Source organism: Carassius auratus, unplaced genomic scaffold (genome assembly GCF_003368295.1).
Source record: "Carassius auratus strain Wakin unplaced genomic scaffold, ASM336829v1 scaf_tig00005393, whole genome shotgun sequence".
NCBI lineage: Eukaryota > Metazoa > Chordata > Actinopteri > Cypriniformes > Cyprinidae > Carassius > Carassius auratus.
The window spans coordinates 114,296-141,426 of record NW_020523655.1 but is presented as its reverse complement, the minus strand read 5'-3'; the positions used below and the strand labels follow the sequence as shown (position 1 = coordinate 141,426).

The following is a 27,131-nucleotide window of genomic DNA, read 5'->3' as shown; positions in this document are numbered from 1 at the left end:
CTTGGAGTTTTACATATTGGTGGCCTGTACTGGGACCACTCTGTTTATAATTTTTTGTTGTTGTACATACTTGTAAATATGGAGGACAAAGATACTGACCCTCAGTCTGCTATGTTTACTGATAAGGTCCAGACACTTAATGATCCTGCGGAAAATGTTGATGTTGTTGATAACTCTGGTGCTTCGTCTGATATTGATTTCACTGCAGGAGCATTTGTGACATTACATAATTCTATGGCAGAAAAGTTAAAACAATGCAACACCGCATTTCCCATCACAAGTAAGGCGTGAATCACACATTCAGTTATATATTACCGTGATTGTCGGGAAGTGATAAAGAGGCTAATGCATGCATTCCATTCCATCTGGAATACCTTGAGCACAACATACAGTGTAAATCAGATGTGTTTGCACTCAAAGCATCCATGTTTTCTGACCTTGCATTTATGTTTTTGCTCAGCATTCAGCCAGCTGATGATTCATCTTTTGGCCCAGTAAAGCTGCGGTTTGTGCTGTCTTAATCTGGTATTCAGCATGCCATAGTCTGGCTCCCTCATGGCATGACATTATTGCAGATAGGTTCAGGCGAGTGTTGAGCGGAGCTGCATTTGGATTCCTAGATCATTCAGTCGATAAGTCTTGATTGCCTGAGCAGTGGAGAGAATGCTTGTAATCCTGAGGGATTTCTTCGGCGGCCATGTTGCCTCTAGATTGCTAGAAACACCTTTTTCAAATACCATTTTTATTTTATTTGATCTGTTCTCGTGCCACGACTGGTTTTTGAGCCCCCACCTGAAATGGCAGATTGATAAACTGTCTGAAAGTGACAGTTCAGATTTTTCCAGTCTCGCTGGGGACTTTAATAAAATGCCACCAGTGCCGCCAGTAAATCTTTGACCTTTCTGGTTGGAAATACTGCATGTTCTCGCATGCAGATGTTGTTGTTTTTTCGAAAACGAATGGTCCTTCTGAAACGGATTGGCATGAGAAATTGACTGTGAGCCGCACCAGATGTTGTCCGTGTCTTTTTGTGTTGACAGTCCTGCAGGAGATATAGTGGACAAGGAACGATGGCATGCTGGGATTGTTGACCATGGAAGCCTGCTGTTGATGAAAACCCAAAAAAGCAGCGTTTGGAAAGGATCACCGGAACGTCAAGCTGTTCACACGGCCTGTTATCAAACAAATAAAAACTGACCAGCTCTGATAACGCTCGGGATCATGGTGTGATTGTTGACCAGATGCTTTATGTGGGTTTAACAGATCTGCAGGCTGCATGGATATGGTCAAATATGGCTAAATGTATGGCTGTTTACTATGAATTCATTAAATTACATTATTTATTTGTTTGTTTGTTCTTTTATTTATTTTGTTAGTTTATTTAATGTAATTAATTTTTTTGTTCTTTAATTCATTCATTCATTCATTAATTTTTATGTATTTATTTGTTTATTCATTCATTATTCCCTTTATTCATTAATTTTCTAATTTGTTTAAATTAATTTATTTAATTTATAATTAATTTATATTTAATGTAATTAATTTATACATTTTCATTATAAATTCATATTATAAATACAATAGAAATGTAGTTCAAATGTTGATATAAATGTTTTTATTTAGTTTCAATTTAATCAAACCATTTGTTTGTTTATTATATAATAAATTAATGTAGTCTTTCATTTGTTCTTTAATTCATTCATTTTACTCATACATTTATTTATGATTTATTTTAATTCATTAAAGTTTTATTAAACACACACTTTTTGCTCTAATTAATTTAATAATTAATTTATTATTTAATTCATTCATTGTTCTATTTATGTATTCCATTCATTAATTAATAATTGAATTTTCTTTATTTCATTAATACATTTTTTTTTTATTAATTTTATGAATATATATAATTATATTTATATTAATAATAGAATCATTATAAATGTATAAATAGATTGAAAATACATTTCAAAGGTTATGATCTGATGTAATTTACATTATTCAAATGTTGTATGCATTTAATTAGATATAAATTATTTAATTGCCTTTCTCTTAATTTTTCATTTAATTTTAAATTAACTTTTCTATCATTTTAACGCCTGCCTGTTAAATTCAATTCACAATCAAGTATTTGTATGGTGATTTTCATGATACAATTCATTGCAAAGCAGCTTTACAGAAAATTTAAGTTTCTAGATTATATTTAGGAAAACAGTTAACACTATTAATGGCAATGATTATATTTTGCGATCAAACTTGTAGCAAATTTTTGTAGTTTTGCATGTTGTTTCAGTGTTGACCCCATCTGAGGTCCTCTGAGGGGTTGCCATCCTCTCAGGTGTCCGGCCATCTCAGATCTTTGTAAGGCTGCATCAAGACTGAAGCTTGTGTAATTCCTAGTTATCCCAGGATGCCAATCCCTTGGCAGAAACAGAGAAGCAAATAGAGAAAAATTTGCATAGCTGCTGTTCCAACCCAGCAAAAATAGATGTGTTCATCACAATCAAAAGAATAATGTGCATTTGATCAAACATAAATGAAAGTACAAAGTTGCAACTGCATTTTGGACTACCTGTAGCTTTTTTATTGAATATGCAGCACATTACAGTACAGTAATCCAGTCTAGAGTTCATAAATGCATGAACTGGCTTTTCTGCATCAGAAGCAACAGGTAACATGTATAAATAAGCAACAGGTAACATTTCTAAAGTTTTTTGTAACATGTGAAATATGATTTTCAAAAGATAAGTTAGTGTAAACACCTAATTTGCTGTCTTTAGAGGAAGTAACAGTGCATCAGTCTAGATGCAAATTGTAATCTGAAAGATTCTATGTACTGTTTTTTTTTTTTTGCCCAATAAGTAATATCTCTGTCTTATTTAAATTTAATAGTACAAAATTTTGGGTCATCCAATCTTTACAATTTTAACATACACTGTTACATAGTTTAGTTTCACCAGCATAGCAATGGAAATAATCCAGTGTTTCCTAATAATATGACCAAGGGTCAACATGTATATTGAAAATAGCAGAGGGCCTAAAACAGATCCTTGTGGCACTCCATACTTTACTGGTGTTAATTGAGATGATTACCCATTTAAATAAAAGTGATAACAGTCTTGACAAGTACAATCTAAATCATCTTAAAGCCTGCCGTTGAATACCTATATAGTTTTGTAATCAGTCTCTGAGTATGTCATGATCTATAGTGTCAAAAACAGCACTAAGATCAAGTAAAACTAGCAATGAGATGCGGCTTTGGTCTGATGCAAGAAGCAAGTAATTTGTCATTTTAACAAGTGAAGTTTTGTGCTATGATGGGGCCTGAAACCTGACTGAAATTCTTCATAGTTATAAATTTGCCGGAAGGAGCACAACAGAGCAGTCACAACTTTTCTAAAATATTTGACATAAACTGATAATTTGACATGGATTTGTAATTTGCCAGTTCACTAGGATCTAATTTTGGTTACTTTAATAAGAGGCATAATAACTGCCAAAGTGAAGGTTTTCGGGATGTGACCCAATATAATACTGAGAAGCGATTCTTCTGTTACATGTTAACTAGGCAAGGCACAGAAAATGTATTTATATAGCACATTTCGTACACAATGGTAATTCAAAGTGCTTTACATAAAAGAAAGAAAAATAATAATTTGAGAAAAATAATCACAAAAATAAAACAAGCAATTTCAAAACTTTGAAAATGATTTAAAAATTGACTTATTTTAAAATGAATTTAAAACAGTTAAAAATAGAAAATGATTTTACATAAAATACAGTGAATACATAAAATACAGTGCAATCAGTTCGGACATTGCACCGTGCTCATTCAATTCATTTCTTTTGAAATACTGAAAAACATGTTATACAAACTTGTAACTTATAGAACTTTTTCAGTTTTTTGTTGAATGCAAAAAAAAAAACCCTGTTTAGCTTCCAGCTCTGATATTCAGACTTGTTTTGATGTTTGTGTGGTTTGACGTTAGCAGAGGTTGTGTATCAGTATCTATTTATTATTTACTGGCACCTCTGTGCTTGTAATGAGCATCTTCACACAGCATCCCTTGGATCTTTGTTGGAAGACTGTTTTTTTTTTTTTCTAGGAAGCTAATTTGTAAACACGATACATCATAACAAATTTGTGAATTTTTGAATCTTAATTATCCCGAGATTAATTTTTTCTTTAGTCGTTAAAAATAATAATGCATTAAGGCCTGAGGCCATCCATAATGGCAATTTACCGCAATTAAGTGAGTGTAATGCACAAAGCTAACTCACATTTTTCTGTCTTTCTCTCTTCCCACTCACTTCTTTCTTTCTGTCCTCTGTTTCCTTGCTGTCCTGTATCCAGCATGTGTCTGAGCTGTTGGCGGTGGTACGGCTTCCGTTCATCCATCCCAGCTACCTGCTGAATGTGGTGGACAACGAGGAGCTGATCAAATCTTCAGAGGCCTGCAGGGACCTGGTGAATGAAGCCAAGCGCTACCACATGCTGCCACACGCCCGCCAAGAGATGCAGACGCCCAGAACTCGCCCGCGACTGTCTGCCGGTACATTGTTCAGCATGGCTTATAGTCTCTTCAAGATTAGTATGATCCGTGTGGTGAACATCAGACACACTGGTGCTGCTCTGAGCTGCATTGCTGTGAATTTGTTTCTTCATGGGAACAGATTTGGAGAAATTCAGCATTCCATCACTTGCTCACCAATGGTGAGAACTCTGCAGTGAATGGGTGCCGTAAGATTGAGAGTTAATAAACAGCTGATAAAAACATCATAATAAATCCACAAGTAATCAACACCACACCAGTCCATCACAATGTATTGTGAAGCCAAAATATGTGTGTTCGTGAGAAACAAATCCATCAGTATCGTTGGGGTAAGCAATTTCTGGTAGCCATTGTTGACATTTGAAATCACCAAAGCAAACATGCCCCAACTTAAAAAGGGTCTTGCCCCTATTTTGATAGCTCCGCCCACACATACGTACACAAACCAGGCACTGATTAGTTCTGTAAAACAAAGCAAAACCAGTATTTCACTGTGTCTACACTAGACGTGAGTGGCGAGTGGTTATAATCGGTGATGCTGTCTTAATCATAATTTTGGACTGTGTTCAATTGTAAATGGAGCTTATATTTCACTCCTGATTTTTTTAACTGGAGAATGCAATATTATGGACTATGGACATAATGATGGATTTGTTTCTTAGAGGGGTCATATGACGTTGCTAAAAAGAACAGTTATGTTGTGTATTGGGTGTAATGCAATGTGTTTATGCGGTTTAAGGTAAAAAAAAAAAAAAGAAAACATTATTTTTCACATAATGTACATTATTGTTGCTCCTCTAGCCCCCGCCTTTCTGAAACGCGTTGATTTTTGCAAAGCTCCAAAACTCCAAAGAGAAAGGAAACATTTAAGAGCACACAGCTTTTGGCTTCACGATACATTGATTGATGGACTTTTGTGGAGTATTGTGATGATTTTATCAGCTGGTAGGACTCTCATTTTGACGGCACCCATTCACTGCATAGGATCCATTGGTAAGCAAGTGAAGGAATGCTGAATTTCTCCAAATCTCCTCTGAATCTTGGATGGCCTGAGGATGTAGTAAACTAAGGTATCTTCACTTTTGGGTGAACTATTCCTTTATTTAACTCGGCAAATTTTATTAGATGTGGTCATGACTTGTACACTCTGGTTAGTAGTTGGTCTTTGTGTATGCTGTGCACTATGGCTCCCTTTGCATGCTATATTGTTTTGACCAATCAGCAGCCAGGACTGTTTTATAACAATGCAGTGCACAGATACAGAAGCGGCAGCAGTGTATTGGATAGAAATCCATCCTGATGCGGTGTGACAGAGCATCTGGATTAGAGCCACAGTGCTGTCAGAGAGTTGCCAAAGCAAGCATCAGCCGTGGCTATCAGTGCACCTGCGCCTCTTTTTACTGAGCTTTAGCCAGTGGGTAAATTTCACCTGTGTGTACTTAAGACAAGCTGCGCTGAAATTATCACACCCAACGACCCAGTTCACTGCCAACCGCAGGGCTTTAACACTCTCTACATTTATTATTATATAAAGTCATTATATAAAGAGAGTCAGAAATGGAAATCTGTTTTGATTCATCTTTTGTTGTTGCTTTTGAATAGCACTGTTCTTTTTGAAAGTGCCACCGTTTTTACACCTTTCAGTGGAGTCCAAAAATGTGTTGAATGTCTTATTATGTAGGTCAGCATACAAGAACGTATTTTTAACTTTAAGTGTTTCTAACAGCGTGACCTTTTGCCATTTTAAATGTAATGTATTCAGCAGCGAGGCTGTTTTAACATGCAGAAAGTTTTTGGCATGGAAAAAGTCTTTTAACATGGAAAGAATAAACACTTCACCTTTAAAGAGCTTGCTTTTCTAGGTGGATGGAGGTTTATGTCAGCAGCATCCATCCAAGTGGAAAGAACCAGGTTTAATTTGTTGTTTGGTCATGACATGACATACTGTAAAAGACTGGTTATTGTCATGCTTTAACATGTAGTTTATAAATGTGGCAATTATAATTGTGAAACAGTGTGACTGTTGCATATTTTAAATGTTTATTTCCAGCGCTGACACTTTCCATTATTAGTGCATTTACTGTGAACACAAGTCTTTTGTCAGTTGAATTATTTTCTGTGGTAATTAGCATACTAAACTTTCCTGTGAAGGAAAACTTGAAAACATTCACAGCCTATTTTTCTCACATAATACAAAATAAATTTCTCAAGAGTTTGGAAGCTGCAATTACTGTTTGTGCACTGAAGACTGAAAATGCACAGAAATAAATTGCATATTGTAATTATGCTATTTTAATTTGTTATAATATTTCACAATATATAATTTTTATCATATTTTGATCAAATATATGCAGTTTTAGTGAGCATTTTAGGGTTTTGGTTAAAAAAAAACATTAAAGAAAATGTCAAATGTGGCTTCATTTTATCCTTTAGGGATTTTACAGGCCATTTTACAGGTGAGAAATTGAATTTTGAAGAAAGTTTATATTTATTTATTTTTTAAATCAGGGATCATGTTTATTTTCTAAATTAAATAGACTCCGTATTCATTTCATGCTGATTTTTAAATGCTACAAAGTCTCTTTTCTAATTATTTTTGAAAGTGCGTTTTCTCTCTTACTCTATTGTTTTATGCTCCCAAACCTGTTGTTAGATGGTTTGGGGGAAAATCTAAATCCAGAAAGCCCCTTGAATTCTTTTCATGTCATAATCCATTGCTGTGATTTGGAGCGGGGCAGAGGTGGGGCGATCTTTGGCAGAACACCTGCCGCGAGTCTCTAATGCCACAGTCAGCGGGAAGGAGCCGAGCGCAGCGGGGTCCCGCGCTCCACAGGAGATCATGAGGATGGCAGAAGGGCACAGACCCCGGGTCCTGATCCCAGCCATGCTGCATTAACACGAGATAAGAGAGGCGCTCTTGTAAATTTTGGTAGCACTTTAGATTAGGAAAACCATTGAGTTTTCCCTCAATAGACTAATCCTAATTTGCTATTTATTTGTAGTAAATTATGTTTAAGAGTGGGATAGTTTTAAAAGATCTAGAATATGATCATGCATTAATATATGCTTTATAAATACTAATAAACAGCCAATAGGCTAGTAATATGTTTGCTAACAAACAGCTAGTTAATACTGAATACTGTTCCCTAAACTAAAGTGTTGCCTAAATTTCATACTATGATTATAGTGACCAAAATGATTCATTATTTTTTACCTCATGAGAACATGATGTGTTGAGTGAGAAGCAGCATGGCTTGTTGGACATAGCAACAGTAACTAAGGAGGGCAGGTTTTTGCAAGGGTCAATTGCACATTAGCCTGTTTTACCAAAAAGTTGGTCCAATTTTCACACTGATCTGAACAAAAACAACAGATGGACTGAATAACATGTAAATCAACTGTCTGACAGCAGGTGGCGCATCTGGAACAGCAGGAATGAAGCGGTTTCCACAGTAACCGCTGTAAAGACTACTTTATTAGACATTACACATACTGTAGAAAAGTAAAAAAAAAATGCCACTGAAACTTTTCTGAAGTCTGTGGGTTCCCCCTTATGCATTCGTAGAATTACTTCATTTACACATTTTTCATATACTGTAATTTCTCTCTTAGCATGGTTTTTAGTCATTATTTCTTGAAAAACGAAACCTGCATACTGCAAATGCTTAAGACTGTTGCTTACTGATTACCCTGAGTTTTTCAAATCGTGGTAATAAAATATGGCTTCATTGAAAATTAAAATATGAAAGGGTAACACTAATCGTCAGGGCTTTTTTACACTCGCATATAAGCAGAAGTGTTGCTGAAGTCAGTCAGGCACCTGCTGGAGGACGTTGTGATGCGGTTGATGGTGGAATATGAGCAGAGCTGTCGTGTGGCATTTGATTGATGCTGCTGGTGTAATGTAGTGAGGTTTTGTGGGAACAGGGTTTTGTTTGTGGGTAAAAGGGGGGGGGGGGGGGCTCTCATAACAGGAAGCTGTACTGGTGTGAAGTGGGAACACAATCTGCAGTCGTGCGACTGAAAGAGCTGGCACACTAGCAGATATCTGTGCCAATCACATTTTTTTTGCTTCTCTGTAAACGCCTGTGAACCCGAGCTTGAGCAGGAATATCATGCCGCTGGTTGCGTCACAGCGTGCATGTTTCAGGGCACATGCATCTTATTCGAGCTGTGTCATGAGTATTTAAATTGTTATTGTCATTATTTTCAGCACAAATATGTCTCCTTTCTATGCAAATGAGGGTTGTTATGGATTCTGCCGCATTCACTACAGTCATTGCTTGGTTCTTTTACAGCCTGCAGAAAGCTAATTTATTAAAAAAGAGATGTCTGCTTGATAAAATACATACAATAGAAATTATATTTAAAAAAAAGTATTTTAGCAATAGCAAATTATGTATTTATGTAGTTGTATTTTTAGCTACACATTTAGTTAAAATTAAACTATTTTCTCTTAAATTGAAGATATATTTGTATAAAATATATAAAAAAGTATATATATATATATATATATATATATATATATATATATATATAAATAAATATATATATATACACATATATATATATATATATATATATATATATATATATGTATATATATAATGTGTGTGTGTGTGCATATATATATATATATATATATATATATATATATATATATATATATATATATATATATATATATACAGGTGCTTCTCAATAAATTAGAATGTCGAGGAAAAGTTCATTTATTTCAGTAATTCAACTCAAATTTTGATACTCGTGTATTAAATAAATTCAATGCACACAGACTGAAGTAGTAAGTCTTTGGTTCTTTTAATTGTAGTGATTTTTGCTCATATTTAACAAAAACCCACCAATTCACTGTCTCATCAAATTAGAATACTTCATGAAACTAATTTAAAAAACAACAACATTTAGTCAATTGTTGTCCTTCTGGAAAGTATGTTCATCTACTGTACATGTACTCAATACTTGGTAGGGGCTCCTTTTGCTTTAATTTCTGCCTCAATTCAGCGTGGCACGGAGGTGATCAGTTTGTGACACTGCTGAGGTGGTATGGAAGCCCATCTGTTTGACTCTTGTTTCCAATTTTTCTCTTGACAATAGCCCATAGATTCTCTCTGGGGTTCAGGTCTGGTGAGTTTGCTGGCCAGTCAAGCACACCAACACCATGGTCATTTAACCAACTTCTGGTGCTTTCGGCAATGTGGGCAGGTGCCAAATTCTGCTGGAAAATTAAAAGCTGGTCAGCAGAAGGAAGCATAAAGTGCCCCAAGATTTCTTGGTAAACAGGTGCAGTGACTTTGGTTTTCAAAAAACACAATGGACCAACACCAGCAGATGACATTGCACCCCAAATCATCCCAGACTGTGGAAACTTAACACTGGGCTTCAAGCAATTTGGGCTATTTGCTTCTCCACCCTTCCTCCAGACTCATGGACCTTGGTTTCCAAAAGAAATACAAAACTTGCTATCATCTGAAAAAAGGTCTTTAGACCAATGGCAACAGTCCATTTCTTCTTCTCCGTAGCCCAGCTAAGATGCCTCTGATGTTGCCTGTGGTTCAGGAGTGGCTTAACAAGAGGAATACCACAATTGTAGCCAAATTCCTTGACACGTCTGTGTGTGGTGTCTATTGATGCCTTGACCCCAGCCTCAGTCCATTCCTTCTGAAGTTCACTCAAATTCTTGAATTGATTTTACTTGACAATCCTCATAAGGCTGCGGTTCTCTCGGTTGGTTGTGCATCTTTTTCTTCCACACTTTTTCATTCCGATCAACTCTCTGTTAACATGCTTGGATACAGCACTCTCTGAACAGCCAGCTTATTGGCAATTAATTTTTGTGACTTACACTCCTTGTGAAAGGGTGTCAATGATTGTCAGAGACCATTTTGAAGGCTCAGGAAACCTTTGCAGGTGTTTTGAGTTAATTAGTTGATTGGCATGTCATCATATTCTAATTTGTTGAGATAATAAATTGGTGGGTTTTTGTTAAATGTGATCCAAAATCATCACAATTAAAAGAGCCAAAGACTTAGACTACTATGTGATGAAACGGCGGAGTCAGTTAGATCCATCTGCAGCAGTTTATTAATACAGGTGAGTAAGCAGAGAACAGCTGACATAAACTCAGGCTGGCAATGAAAAGGAACTTAAGCAGACGTTCGTAGAGAACTTAGATAAACTCCTAAATAGGGTAACAACGATCAGAGATACTAACAATACAGACCAGGGGTAAATCAAAACTTCACAAAATATAAAAGGGAATAGCAGTCAATATAAAGGGGAGAACACAAGGTGCAGGTGAAAATACTAGAAGGTAATCAAGATAATTAAGCAGGGTTAGACGGGGATGATTGGGGAGAGGGACACTGGGAAATGCAGTCCTAATATTCAGGAGAGAGGGATCTGATACCGCCAGAGGAGGGCGTAGCAGAACGTTCCATGACATAGCCCCTCCTCTGCGAGCGGCTCCGGAAGCGAGGACCAGAACGTCGGTGGGGTCTTCCTCGGGGTCTGGGAGCAGGTCGGTCAGGATGGTCACGATGAAAGCTGGTAAGTAGAGAGGGGTCCAGAATGTCCTGCGACCTGACCCAGGACCGTTCCTCTGGACCGTACCCCTCCCAGTCAATAAGGTACTGTAAAGCCCCACCACGTCGTCTGGAGTCCAGTACTGCTCGCACCCGGTAGGCCTCCGCACCGCCAACCTCAATGGGAGGATTCTGCACCTGTGTGTTCCCCTCCTGACCCTCCTCTCTCCTGGGGGTGACTGCGGGTCTGAAAAGAGACACATGAAAGGTAGGTGAGATTTTGTAATGAGAGGGAAGAGCCAACCTAAATGAGACCGGGGTGATCTGGCGCAGAATCTTGAAAGGACCAATGAAGCGAGGGGATAATTTCTTGCTGGGTAGTTTGAGACGGAGATCTCGGGCTGAAAGCCACACCCACTGCCCGGGACGGTACCGGGGACCCCCGCTTCGCCTGCGATCCGCGTAGTGCTGATATTTGCGAATGGCCCGCTGTAAATGCACATGAGCAGCATCCCAAGTGGTCTCGCTGCGCCGAAGCCAGGAATCTACCGCCGGGAGATCGGAGGGCTCGCCCGCCCACGGGAAGAGCGGAGGCTGAAATCCCAGGACACACTGAAACGGTGTCAGTCCAGTGGCGTGCTTAACTAACGAATTCTGCGCGTATTCAGCCCATACAAGGAAACGACTCCACTCCTGCTGATTTTGATGGCAATAGGTCCGTAGGAAACGAGTTAGGTCCTGATTCAACCTCTCAACCTGCCCGTTGGCCTGAGGATGGTAGCCCGAGGTGAGGCTTACGTTAATATTGAGCTTTGAGCATAGTTCCCTCCATACACGAGAAGTAAACTGAGGGCCTCGGTCAGTTACAATGTCCTCAGGAAGGCCAAAAAGCCGAAACACATAATTGAGGAGGGCCTCGGCGGTCTTTAAGGCTGTGGGAAGACCAGACAAAGGGATGAAACGGCATGATTTTGAAAACCGGTCTATTACCGAGAGGATGGTGTTGAAACCCTGGGACTGAGGAAGGTCCGTGACAAAATCCACGGCGATATGGGACCAAGGGCGTTGCGGTACCGGCAGAGGCTGTAAGAGACCAGCTGGTTTCAGGTGAGAAGACTTGACCATGTTACAGGTGGAACACTGATGAACAAACTTGATCACGTCAGTTCGAAGGGAAGGCCACCAGAAGCGATTGGAGACTAGCTGAGTGGTGGCCGTGATACCTGGATGCCCCGCGCTGGGAGTGCAGTGAACCCATTGGAGGACACGGTCGCGGAGCTCGGGAGGAACAAAGAGGCGGTCCCCCGGACATTCCGGTGGTACGGGCTGTTTCTGCTGAGCTGTAGAAACCTCCGTGATTAGATCCCACTGTACTGGTGCGACAATGAGAGATGAGGGCAGAATGGGAACTGGTTCAGAACACTCGTCCTTACTGTCGAACTGGCGTGAGAGAGCATCCGCCTTGCCGTTCTTAGAACCTGGTCTGAAAGTGACTCTGAAATTAAATCGGGAGAAGAAGAGAGACCAGCGCGCCTGGCGAGCATTCAGACATTTGGCGGATTTGAGATACTCCAGATTTCTGTGGTCCGTAAGCACAGTGAAAGGATGACACGCCCCCTCCAGCCAGTGCCTCCACTCTTCAAAGGCAGCCTTCATCGCCAGAAGTTCTCGATCGCCCACATCATAGTTGCGCTCGGCTGCATTGAGTTTACGGGAATAAAATGCGCAGGGGTACATTTTAGCTGGACTACCATGACGTTGTGACAGAATGGCACCCACGCCCGTGTTAGAAGCATCCACTTCCACAATAAACTCTCTCTCAGGATCTGGGTGATGGAGAATGGGTGATGTGGTGAATCTCTTCTTTAAACTCTCAAATGCCGCAGTGCATTCCGATGACCAGCGGAAACGTCCTCCTCCTCCTTGGAGTAAAGAAGTGAGAGGAGCCACAATCATGCTGAAATTTCGAATGAATCGGCGGTAAAAGTTTGCGAAGCCCAAGAAGCGCTGAAGCTCTTTTACTGACGTGGGACGAGGCCAGTTAACCACAGCTTGTACCTTTTTGTCATCCATCACAACTCCGTCTGCGCTGATGATGTAACCCAAGAACGAGATCCGCGTCTGATGAAATTCGCACTTCTGTATCTTGGCATACAACTGGTGCTCGATGAGGCGTTTGAGAACAGCTCGCACATCCTGAACGTGCGTTTCAAGGTTGTCTGAATAAATCAGGATGTCGTCAATTTACACAATTACACTCCGATTGAGCAGGTCTCTGAAGATCTCGTTGACAAACGCTTGAAAAACTGAAGGACTGTTGGAAAGGCCGAACGGCATGACCCGATATTGATAATGGCCGGTGGTTGTTGAAAACGCCGTCTTCCACTCATCACCCTCCCGAATACGAATAAGGTTGTAAGCATTTCGTAGGTCGAGCTTTGTGAAATATCGGGCCGTGCGGAGCATTTCAAGAGCAGCTGGGACCAGAGGAAGAGGATACCGGTATTTGACAGTTATCTCGTTGAGACCCCGATAGTCTATGCACGGTCGGAGACCCCCATCCTTCTTCTTGACAAAAAAGAAACCGGCAGAAGCAGGAGATGTTGAGGGGGTAATGAAGCCTTTGGCAAGCTGTTCCTCTATATACAAATTCATGGCCTCGGTCTCTGGCTGAGATAGGGGGTATACACGACCGCGTGGTGGCATGGTACCCGGCAGGAGCTCAATAGCACAGTCAACAGCACGATGGGGAGGTAAGTGTGAGGCTTCCCGCTCGCTGAATGCTTGGGCAAGGTCATGGTAAACAGCGGGGATTTCCTGTAGATTAACGTCCACGGAGGGGCTGGCACTCAATTCAGGACCCTGGACAGCGGGCATGCATTTATTCAGACACGACGAAGACCACTGGGTAATCCTCCTCTCAGACCAGGAAATTTGCGGGTTGTGTCTCTCCAGCCACGGAAACCCCAGAATCATAGGATGAAGTGGTGAATGAATAGTGTAGAATTGGATGGTCTCCCTATGTTGCGAGCCGATGCTGAGGGTGAGAGGTGGTGTGATGTACTGGCGCTCCCCTGTCCCCAGGGGGCGCCCGTCCAAAGCTGTCACTATCACAGAGGGTTCACAAGAGCGGAGAGAGATTTTATGAGTTCTTGCAAAGGTTGCGTCAATAAAATTTCCAGCAGCTCCCGAGTCTATAAAAGCCCTCGATTTTATAACCTGCCCATTAATAATTAACGAAATTGCCACAATGAGAGCTTGGGAAGAGAGTGAACGTGGACTCACCGCAGCGGGGTTCCGAGAAGTGGGTTTCACCGGGCAGGAAGCCCTGAAATGACCAGCCAGACCGCAGTACATGCATAAACGATTGCGCCTTCTCCTCTCACGTTCCGCCTCGGAGAGCTGGGTGTATCCAATCTGCATGGGCTCGGGCTCTGAGGTGCATACCGGGTTGAAATTCAGGCTGGTCCTGACTGGAGTGCGGCGAGCCCGGATGAGATGATCGAGCCGGATGGCAAGTTCCATGATCTGACTGAGAGTCTTTCCATCATCACGACAAGCAAGTTCCCCCTGCAGCTCCGTATTCAACCCCTTCCGATACAGTAGTTTGAGAGGATCCTCCCCCCAGCCGGTCTGAGCGGCGAGCGTACGAAAGGAGAGAGTGTAATCCGCTGCAGTGGAATTCCCTTGCCGCAGGGCGAGTAACAGTTCCCCTGGATCCTTTCCTCCAGCTGGGTGCTCAAACACCTCCCTGAATAGGGTGACAAAAGCATCATAGGAAATAGACGTAAGCTGACCTCCTGACCATAGTGCCGTTGCCCACTCCAGTGCTTTTCCCGTAAGCAGGGTGCAGATGAGAAAGATGCGGCCCTCATCGGTGCGATGTTCTGGAGCCTGCTGGCTTAGATAGAGCTCGCACTGCAACAAAAATCCCTTGCAAGTGGAGGGTGAACCGTCATACTTTTCAGGCAGGGATAATCTTGGATTGTTTGAGATCGTACTCACGACTGGCAGCGGAGGGACAGGTGCGGTGGGTGCTGCGGCCTGATTAACCGCTGCAATCTGCGGGGTTAGTGCCTGAACAGATCTGACAAGTTCCTCTGTGAGCGAGGTTAGTTTTACCAGCTGCCGCTGATGTGAAGCGGGCACCGCTGCCTGGGATGAAACCTCATTGGCGAGGTGACGAAACTCTGCTGGATCTTGAGTGTGTGAAGTTTTCTGTGATGAAACGGCGGAGTCAGTTAGATCCATCTGCAGCAGTTTATTAATACAGGTGAGTAAGCAGAGAACAGCTGACATAAACTCAGGCTGGCAATGAAAAGGAACTTAAGCAGACGTTCGTAGAGAACTTAGATAAACTCCTAAATAGGGTAACAACGATCAGAGATACTAACAATACAGACCAGGGGTAAATCAAAACTTCACAAAATATAAAAGGGAATAGCAGTCAATATAAAGGGGAGAACACAAGGTGCAGGTGAAAATACTAGAAGGTAATCAAGATAATTAAGCAGGGTTAGACGGGGATGATTGGGGAGAGGGACACTGGGAAATGCAGTCCTAATATTCAGGAGAGAGGGATCTGATACCGCCAGAGGAGGGCGTAGCAGAACGTTCCATGACGTACTAGATAGTCATGTTTTGGGGGCAGGTCAAAATACATTACCAAGAGTCAAGTCAGACATAACTATATATTACTGCTGTCAAACTATTTATCGCGAGCGAGCGAGCTATTAATAGCATCTGAAATAAACATTTTTGTCAACATAAAATATGTGTATACTGTGATATAGAAATACAAAAATATGCATGTATAAATGTTACAAAAACATTTTTATGCACATAATATATGTGCATTAAGTGCTTGCATTCAAATTGCATTTAGGATAGTCTTTTGTTCGTGTCCATTTAATTCCTTTCGGAAATCTGGTAATAAAACAGCCAGACACACTGAAATAAATGACATTATCAGCAGCTGCTATTTATTGTTGCTGTATCTCCCCAGTGAGATTTATACAGTGTGAGTCTTTGTTTATTTTATTGAATCACTGTATTGAAAAAAAATACACAGAGAAAATAAAAGTCTCCAGAGATGAGGCACTTGTGTATTTCAGGATTCCTTGAAATCAGAGGAAAGAGTATTTCACTCTTTTTTTTTTTTTTAAAGAAGTGAACAATGACTTTTAATTGTCTGCCGTTACAGAAGCCTGACCCTTTCTAGCACGATCCACTGTTTCTTTTATTTATACATTTTTAAAGACGATATATGTCATGAATTTTAATTCAGATGATAGGATCGTGTTGGTACTGTCAGCTAGTACAGAATAATGTTGCCTGAAGCCTTTTACATGCCAGTGAGTCTGTACTTTTCTTTAAATAAAAATATACTATATATATATACTATACTATACATATACTATATTGTCAGGGCAAACTGTGCTGATAGCGCTCTGGATCTTTTCTGTCATTCTGTCATTATGCCTAATTTGTCATATCCTCAAAATTGTCATGTTTTTGACTCGGAGGCTATTATTTTTCCCTTGTTATGTGGCTTTTTCTTATGAAATGTTTCTCACTGCCTCCTTGTGATATTCCTTTTCCCATATTCTTTTATCTTCTTTGTGTTTCTGTGTCAGAATAAAATGAATTACAGAATGAAAGGCCTGTGATGTGGCATAAGCAGTCAGCGTAGAGACTTCATTCACTGTACAGAGGAAAACTCATTCATAATTGATCAGAAAACAGCTTCTGTTTGTAGATAATTTTGCTCTGAACAAAGACTGCTCTGTTAAATGCGTTGTTTGGTTGTTGAACTTTCATGTCAAAAAGTATGCGGTTCACTTCTGTTTGCTGATAAACCCTTGCACATACAGTACCGGTCAAAAGTGTAATTTAATGTTTTTGAGTCTTGAGTCTTCCTGAAAAATACAGCAAAAGCAGTATTATTGTTTACTATTATTACAATTATCTGTGTTCTATCTGAATATAAGCTGTATTTTCAGCATATTTTACTCCAGTCTTCAGTGTCACATGATCCTTCAGAAATCATTTTAATATGCTGTTTTGCTGTTCAAGAATTATTATTAATGTTGAAAACAGTTGTCCTGTTCCATATTTTTGTGGAAACTGATACACTGCAATAAGTTTGGGGTAAGTAACATTTATATAAATCAAAGAGGAAAAAGTATTACTTTATTTCAGCAAAGACGAATTAAAAGGTTACTCTGCCCCAAAAGTAAAATAATGTCAATAATATTTCACCCTCGTTCCAAACCCGTAAGACCTCCTTTCATCTTCACAACACAAATTAAGAAATAATGCTTTCTAACCCTCCCATAGATAGCAAGGATCCTTACATGATCTAGTCCAGAAACATAGAAAGGAGATCTGTAAAGTAATCCATGTGACATCAGGGGTTCAACCGCCATTTTGGAGAATATCCACTAATCATGAACAACGTATGCTATTCTGTGTCAGCTGCGCCACGCGGATACGTTGTTTTCGTTCGAATCAAAGCATACATAAAACATAGAAAACATATCTGCATGGCGCAGCTGACACAGAACAGCAAACACTGTTCACGTTTAGTGAATATTCTCCAAAATGTCCCTAGCGGAGGAGATGAATTGTTGAAACAAAATTTTTGCATGCATAAAGTGCATGCCACTATGTCTATAGCTGGACATACTGTTTTTCCACGCAGTTAATAACTAGGATTTACACAAGCTCCAGTCTGGATCCAGAACACCTGAGAAGAGATGATGCTGACCCTCAGAGGACCCCAGATGATGCTAACCCTGAATCAACAAACAGAACTAACAAATATTGCTACTTACTATGCAATCACATAATAATTGCTGTTAATAGTGTTCATCGTCTGGTTGACTACATCTTGTATTAATTTTTCAGAAAATTCCTGATCACCACTTATAAGCTACTTCTAAATATTGTAGAAACGTAATTTTCTGTAAAATTGCTTTGCAATGATTTGTATCGTAACAAGCGCTATACAAATAAACTTGAACTGAATTGAATTGAGAGCTCTTGGAATTCATAAAAATATCTTAATTTGTGTTATGAAGAGGGTTTAGAACATCGTGAAGGTGAGTAATTAATGTGAACTGACCTTTTAAATTGTTCAAAAGTGACAGTAATTACATTTGTAATGTTACAAAGGATTTCTGTTGAGCTCTTTAATCCCCTTATATATTTGGTTTCCACAAAATTATGAAGCAATTTAAATGTTTTCAGCACTGATTTTAATCAGAAATGTTTCTTGAGCAGCAAATCATCATATTAGAATAATTTCTGAAGGATCATGTGACGCTGAAGACTGGAGGAATGATGCTGAAAATTCAGATTTGACTCTTAGAAATAAATTACATTTTAACATGTATTAACATAGAAAATGGCAAGTTTAAATCGTAATAATGCTAATTGTGAAATAATAATGTTTCACAATTTTACTGCATTCACTGCCTCACTGACCCTATTTTGAAATCTTTTTTTCAAAAACCAAAAGAAGAAAAATCTTTTGACTGCTAGTGTGAATACGGTGACCGTATCAGCTGGTTTTGCCGGGTCACTCATTATAACCCTCAGAGCAGCTCAGTGTAATCGGGTCCCATGTGTTGCTTCGAGCAGGTTATTTCTGTGAATGTCAAGGTGTTTGTTTCTGCGTGTTTCTCCGCAGGTGTCGCTGAGGTGATCGTGCTGGTGGGGGGGCGGCAGGTCATCGGTATGAACCAGCGCTCGCTGACAGCCGTCACTTGCTTCAACCCTCAGAACAACAAGTGGTACCCCCTGGCCAGCCTGCCTTTCTACAACCGCGAGTTCTTCTCCGTCATATCGGCGGGGGATAATATCTACCTGTCAGGTAATCAAGCCGACAGTGTGTCACTTGCAGTTTGGTGGCTGCCCGCAGGTGTCTGCTTTTATATTTAGCAGCTCACGCTCTGAGGAGTGATGGGAAGGAAGATGGCTGTTCCTCATCTTTGTCTTTACGACTGGCTGTGTGTCAAATTATGATGTTAAATATCCCACAAATCAAGTAGGAATAAATCAATAGCGCAGGAAAGATGACGCTTCTAAAGCTGCTGCAGCAATTTGTTTGTCAAAAGTGTATGTGAGTAGTGTATAAGAAAGCTAGGGACATCAAGATTTTAAGATTTCATTTATTATAATCGTAAAAAGGAAAGTGTATGTGAGTAGTGTATAACAAACCTAGGTACATCGAGATTTTAAGATTTCATTTATTATAATCGTAAAAAGGAAAGTGTATGTGAGTAGTGTATAACAAACCTAGGTACATCGAGATTTTAAGATTTCATTTATTATAATCGTAAAAAGGAAAGTGTATGTGAGTAGTGTATAACAAACCTAGGTACATCGAGATTTTAAGATTTCATTTATTATAATCGTAAAAAGGAAAGTGTATGTCCTGTGTTGCTGTTATGTACTGTAAATTTTTTAAATAATATGTTCCTTTTGTTTTGTAATTTATTTTAAATGATTCTGGTATGTGACAAATATTCCATGCAGTCTTTTAATTAATATGAGCTCACAAAATCAACATGCATAACTTTAAAAGAAATAGTAAAATGCTGTTAAACAATTGTTTTTTTTACATTAATTTTTTAGCATGTCTGTCACACCACAAAAAATATGAACAGAATAAAATGAATGCGGAGAAAAATATATAAAGAATATTAAAGATTTGAAGATTTACTTGTTTACTTATATATTATAAAAGTTTTATTTAAATGTAAAATAAATAAAATAAAATATTTATATATTTTTATTACTATATATATATATATATATATATATATATATATATATATATATATATATATATACTAGTATAAAAACATTACTATTTTTAATGTTTTGAAAGAGGTTTCTTCTGCTCATCAAGGCTGCATTTATTTGATCAAAAATACAGAAAAAACTGTAATATTGTGAAATATTATTAGAACTTAAAATAATAGTTTTCTATTTGAATATACTTTAAAATAATAATTTATTCCTGTGATGCAAAGCTGAATTTTCAGCATCATTCCTACAGCCTTCAGTGTCACATGTATTTGTTTTTATTCATCAAAGTATCCTAAAAAAGTATCACATGTTCTGTAAAAATATTAAGCAGCAGAACTGTTTCCAACTTTGATAATGAATCATCATATTAGAATGATTTCTAAAGGATCATGTGATAATGATCCTAAAAATTCAGCTTTGCATCACAGAAATAAATGATCATTTAAAGTATAATAAATTTAAAAACAGTTATTTTAAATTGTATAGATAAATAAATATATTTTTCACTTTATTTTGTAAGAGATAAATAAATATATGTATAGAATCTCAAAAAGGTTATCAGTCTAAAGATAGAAATGGAAAAATATAAAGTTGCATTGATTTGTTTATATAATATAAATAATATAATTCATGGCGATTTCTTGTATAATTCGATTTATAAAATATTCAACTTTTATATTATAAACATGTGTCTGTCTCTAAACTAAACTAAAATGGAGCTCAAGCTGAATCCCTGAGAGAGCGAGATGCTGGTGTTGTTTTATGTGTTTCTGTGTTTTAATGGAGGTGTGATGTTGGAGGGTGTAAATGGAGACTTCAGCACTCATTTGTTTGGGCTCGAACCCTCTTTAGGTGGCACTGAGTCTGGAGTCACGCTGGCAGACGTGTGGTGCTACATGTCCCTGCTGGATAATTGGAATCTGGTGTCACGGATGACAGTCCCGCGCTGCCGGCACAACAGCGTGGTGTACGACGGCAAGCTTTACACCATCGGAGGACTCGGAGTGGACGGGAACCTGGATAATGTGGAAAGGTACCATGCTGTTTGAATTAAACATCTGATTGGAAGCCATTAGCTGTTTGAGATAAACCTGTGGTCAGCTCTTTCTGAGCCGGGAGCCGATCTGATCATTGGATCTGTGCTGAAGTATGGAGGGAGTATTTTGGTGACACAGATGCATGGGGGAGATTGGATTGGGTTTCGCTGCGGTCTTTCATCGACCGTTACACTGAGGTCGTGACCCACTCAGTCGCTTTAAAAGGAACAGAATGTCGAAACAACGAGGGATGATGATGGAAATTTGAAATTTGAAAACCGTTTTATAGTCTGCAATATTGAAATATACTTATTTCTACATGCAGAATCACTCTTATGACATGAAGAATCAATTTGTATTCATTCTTCTGGCACTAAGATCTCAGTGCTTTTCTCAGCTCTTTATTCTGGTCTTGTGAAGCCAGATTTTTGTCTATCAGCATGAAGCTGAGCTTCACAGAGTATAGCTTATTCTGACTGAAAATAACTTCCATTAGTCAAACTTCTTTTTTCTTCTTTTTTTTTTTTCAACAAATGCTCCATTTTAGTTTAATTTTTTTCTTTTTACAAAAGGCTGTCTGACTGACATGTAAAGTTTATATATATATATATATATATATATATATATATATATAAACTTTACATGTCAGTCAGACAGGTGTAAATTGCATTTACTACAAATATTATATTATATATATATATATATATATATATATATATATATGTATGTATGTATGTATGTATGTATGTATGTATGTATGTATGTATGTATGTATGTATGTATGTATGTATGTATGTATGTATGTATGTATGTATGTATGTATGTATGTATGTATGTATGTATGTATGTATGTATGTATGTATGTATGTATGTATGTATGTATGTATGTATGTATGTATGTATGTATGTATGTATGTATGTATGTATGTATGTATGTATGTATGTATGTATGTATGTATGTATGTATGTATGTATATATATATATATATATATATATATATATATATATATATATATATATAAATATATGTGTATAGGTATATAAAATTAGATTTTTTTAAGGCACAAAATCATAAAATATTGTAAATTGCAAATCTATTTTATTTTACATATAAAAATATTGTTTATATTATTTAGTTTATTTCTTGTACCATACTAAGTTTTTGTGTGAATACAAAAACTAATTTAATAGAATGTATTACAAATAATTTATATAAATATTTTACATTTACAAATATATACATATATAATTTTTCAAAAACAGCTATAGATATGTGTCATTTTTTGTCGTTTTATTAATTTGGTATTTTTTTATATACTTGTAATAAATGCAAGATATATACGGAATATTTTCAATATACTCTATTCAATATCGAAAAATTCTATATATATATATATATATATATATATATATAATATATTTGTAGCCTATATATTGCATCATTTTAAATGTCAGTCTGACAGGTTTTTCAATATACTGGATTTTTTTTTTTTTTTTAGAATTACCTTTTTCTTTTTTTTATATCCAATATATTGGATTCAATAGCTTTTTGTCAAAAGGCAAAATCATGCAGATAAGCTGATGTCATCAGTATCACGATGGTTTTCTACAAGATTCTGAAACTGCATTAAAGCCGGTCATTTCTCTGATCTTTACCGTTGATGTGTGCAGTACGAATGAGACTGAGACTGGGTTTGATTGACAGAAGCCCGGAGGTTTGTTAGTGGGCTTGTGAGAGAGAGAGACCGCCCACTGCACCCCGCTGACTCCTAATTTATAGCCCACCATCCATCCTACCAGCAGTTTCACGCTCTGAAGCATGACATGTACTGTGATCACATGATGTCTTCAGTCAGTCGGGCCGATGGGGAGCAGCAGCAAGGTGATGTTTGTCATCGAATCGCTCTTATATTTTACGGCTCTGTTTGGAAACTCAGTGAGTTGCTTTGCTGTAAACTGTCTACAGCTGCCTGGTCACGTCAGAACTCAAGTAAACTTGTGAGCTGCTCTGGGGCTCGGTGAGAGAGAAAACTGCACGTCTGTATCTGCAACCTTCATAACATCTGTGGAGTTTCCAGAGGATTTGATGACTAATGAGCCTAAAAGAAGCCAAATGTAAATAACAGACAAACAACACCTAGAATAAATAAAAGCTTGTCACAGTTCATTCTCCCCGAAGGATATTTGTGATGTTTTTGTTCAATTTTGGCTGAACGGGCATCTCGGAGCGTGTTTTAAAAGGCTCCCTGTGGATGCAGCTCGGTGGGTTTTGGAATTGAGGATATATGCACCTCTCTAATTGCAAAGGCGATTTATTTATTTTTTTGCTAGTGCAAGTTAAGTGAATAAATGAAATAGCGAGTGATTGGTAACATTATGCAAGTAGGCTACTTGTTTGGCTGGTTTTCAGTCATTTTAATGCCACAAAGAAGAAAGATTTGCATAGTTACTGACTGTACTGAGCATCTCAATTGCATTTACTACAAATATTATAAGTATTAGTGAGTACAAGTCCATTAGCACTGTAATGAAGCTGATATCAAGCTTTCGTCCATAATGTCTGAATTGTATTCCAGTGTATGCTGTCAAGTCTGCAGGAAAATAAATGGGCTCTATTTACTTTCTTAATGCACATTCTTGGTCTTGTTCTGAAGGATTCATCATTTGCAGAAAAAAAAGAGAAATAAGACCCGACCCCCCCACCCCCCCATTCAATCGCATTTTTAATGCCAGTGTCATTCCTGGTCTCATTTTGCAGAATTCATTAGTGCATGTTATTTATTTATATATATATATTACCATCCAATCAGGGCAAAAATGTAAAATAATATGTAAAATCCTAATATTTTATGCGATTTGTGATTATTATTGTTAATAATCAGGATTAGCAAAGTCAAAAAGGTATGGTAAATTTAATTTCCTTGTTACAGAATGTAGACTGCTACAGAAAGGAAAGATTTGCATGAAGTTTTCGGCCATTACTGAGCATCTCCATTTTATTTACCATAATTGTTGCATGCATTTTAATGAGTACAAGTACTGAACCTAATAGCGTGATCATTGCATTTTTAATTTCTGAAATGTGCATGAAGTGGAGCTCCGTGGCATGCCGCTCGTGTTGAGACAGCTGTATTTAGTGGGCGAAGGAATTCTCATTTTGACGGCATTATACACAAACACAGCTTGTGTATTTGCACCACATGTTCACACCGGCTCATCAAATGTCATATTTGTGCACTGAAGCCTGCTACTAATCGTGGTGTCCGACGGCGTGCGTCTCCTAACCTTTCGCAGTCTTGAAATACCACACCCCTCGAGTCCAGCCCTCCGAGAGGATGCTGATGATCCTGACAGCGTGCCCCGTTCCAGCCCAATCAGCAACACTTACTGTTTAATTGCTGTTTTATGATGGACTCTGGTCATAAAGCCACAGTCTCGCACTTTGAGCTGTCTTTCCATGTCTTTAGCTCTGAAATTAGTGTAGGAGCGGGAGTTAAAACGAGGGGCGAGGGGTGAGCAGCGGCTCTAGGGAGTTTATTTTCTCGGTGTCATGCAGTCATGACTTTATCACTCTCACAATGCTTGCGTGATGCTCGCTAAAGCCAAATGCTCCAATTAAAGCTCTAAATCTGAACTGGAATGTGCTCTGATATAATAGGTATGTTATGTAGTCAGTTACTAAAAAGGAAATATTGTTTTGATTATTGCTATTCAGCTAAAAACATCATCAACATGGATCACCAAGTGCATGCTGTAAACTTGAAATCCTAAGCATGAAATTAACTCTATTAACTTTATTAATACACATTCCTGTTATTAATGTGAATGATTCAGCAGTGTGTGTTAATCCAAAGAAGAAAAAGTTCCATTCCAAGGTTTTAATTTATATATTAGTTTATTCTTTAATTATTTGAATGTGAAAAATAAATTCATGTTTTATTTATTTATTTAATTAAAGGAATATATATATATATATATATATTTTTTTTTTTTTTTTTTAAGAATTTTATTTTATTTTATTCAGCAAGGACAAATTCAGTTTATTAAAATGAGAGTAAAGGCATTTATGATGTTTCAAAAATAATAATAAAAATAATGTATTCCTCAAAGAATCCTAAAAACTTTATCACAATATCCACAAAAATATAACTGTTTTTGTCATTAATAATAATCAGAAATGTTTCTTTAGCAGCGGATCTGCATAATTGAATGATTTCTGAAGATCATGTGACACTGAAGACTGGAGTTTACTGTCAGTTTACTTCTCTATGTTACAATTAAATATGAATCTAATCATGACAAACTATTTATCGTTGGAAAGGTCGAAGATTCCGAAATAGATATTTTATCGCTGTTTTTGTTACAAATGATGTAGGAAGAGTAATAGCTTAATTTAAGACAAGAGTGCACCCTTAAAAAAACACCAAAAAATTACTGCCTTTTTCACTTTCATATTTTAGAAATCATAATAAAATATAAATCAATTGAAAGCTTAAAATCTCAAAATTCATTCTGTGTAAGCCATTTTCAAATCACATCTACGTTCAAAAAGGGGTGTGGCAGTTAAAGGGTTAAAATTCAGCTTTGCATCACATTAATAATTTACATTTTAAAATATATCCACATAGTGAACACTTACTCGGAATTGTAATAAAATTCAACAAACGTTACTGATTTCGGGATATTTTTGCTCAAATAAATTAATCCCGGATGAGCAAAGGAGATTTAGGATTAGGTCCAAATCCCTGACACTGAATTTTGAGCAATATTAATGATGGTATAGGGGATGTTTAGGTTTTTAAATGCTTTTGGTTTCATGAAGATCTTTGAGTGGTTTCCCAGAGGACGAGACCAAAGTACAAGTATAGTTGCTTTCTAATGAATGGAGCGTGTTTCTGCGAGTCGGCGGTCATTGTGCCGTTCAGAGATAGAGCGTCCCACCGTGAAAACCCAACACAGCATGGGATTAAAGAGCTGATAGCTCGCCTTCATCTCTGCCGTACTTCCTCTCCGACCAAGTGCATTTTCAGACCATGACAAGACGGGACACAAATTACAGTATTTTTTTTATGTGGAGCTCTCTTTGTCTCTTAGTCAGGGTAATTTTTGACAGGAATGAAAACGAGGCCGTGAGGGACTGAAGTACAGTGCGTTCAGCTGATGAAACGTCTTTCAAAAACATTGTTATACAGTGCATGCCATTGTAAAGATCTCACTGTCTGCACGGGGTGGTTACAGTCTTTCTAAAGTAGCTTTATCATAGCAGTGTCTTTATTCTCTTTAGACCGTTGTGCACTTTGTGAGGCCACAGCTGGCATTTAATGGGCATCTCCTGATCCGTTCGTTTCCTCTGCGTCAATGATCCGCTGCGGTTCGTCCAAACATGATAAAAACAGTCCTCTGCTGCTCAAGCACTGTATTTATTTCGGGAAATTCAGCGTCTTTGATGGCTGTCTGTTCCAGCCGGAGCTGGAGTGACTCCTGTAGCTGTTTGTTTGTTTTGGTGCACACGGAGCCTCATGGAAAGACTAATCGTACCCACTGTTTTTTGGATCATTGCAGATACGTAGTCGATCGAAAACATCTGTTTATCTCTGGATCGGATTGAATTTTGTGCTGTAGGAGAGGATGAGATATGAACTATGTTGTCATGCAGGACATGTCATTGTCCTCTGTTTGTGTGCACCGGGGTTATAGAAAGCTGAAACTAAATCAACTAAATAATTAAAAAATAATATATAATTTATAAATCATATATATATATATATATATATATATATATATATATATATATATATATATATTAGGGCCGGGACTTTAACGCGTTAATTGAGATTAATTAATTACACAAAAAATAATGCGTTAACTAAGATTAATTAATTACAGAAAAAAAAATTCCCGCATTTTTTATAACTTATTTTTGCACTGCGGAACGTTTCTCACTGGATGAGTTTCGGCGGGACCGATTATACTGGAGCACCAACTAGCGTTCGTATATCACCGCAGCACACATCGAGCCTCAAGTATCACCTCAACGCAAAACATATAGCAGCTAGCGTGGACTTTACACTTTATGTTGAACTATGTATTATTTTGTTGATGCAACAGTTTATGTTGAACTCTTTATTGTTTTGGCCAAGGTTATTGAGAGTTGGACTTAGTATGTTATGGCCTCTGAAGCAACAGA

At 37.9% G+C, this 27,131-nt stretch overlaps 1 protein-coding gene across 1 annotated transcript in view; it reads left to right on the top strand.

The window, feature by feature from the left end:
- Positions 1-4,333: 4,333 nt before the first annotated feature.
- The window catches only part of LOC113070927 (kelch-like protein 29), a gene marked incomplete at its 5' end in the record, with an annotated part of 47,218 nt that continues 24,420 nt past the window's right edge, over positions 4,334-27,131 (top strand). Inside the window, 3 exons of the mRNA XM_026244275.1 lie at positions 4,334-4,550; positions 18,783-18,965; positions 20,759-20,939. Of these exons, the coding sequence (XP_026100060.1) occupies positions 4,334-4,550; positions 18,783-18,965; positions 20,759-20,939 (581 nt within the window). The remainder of the gene's footprint in view (positions 4,551-18,782; positions 18,966-20,758; positions 20,940-27,131) is intronic.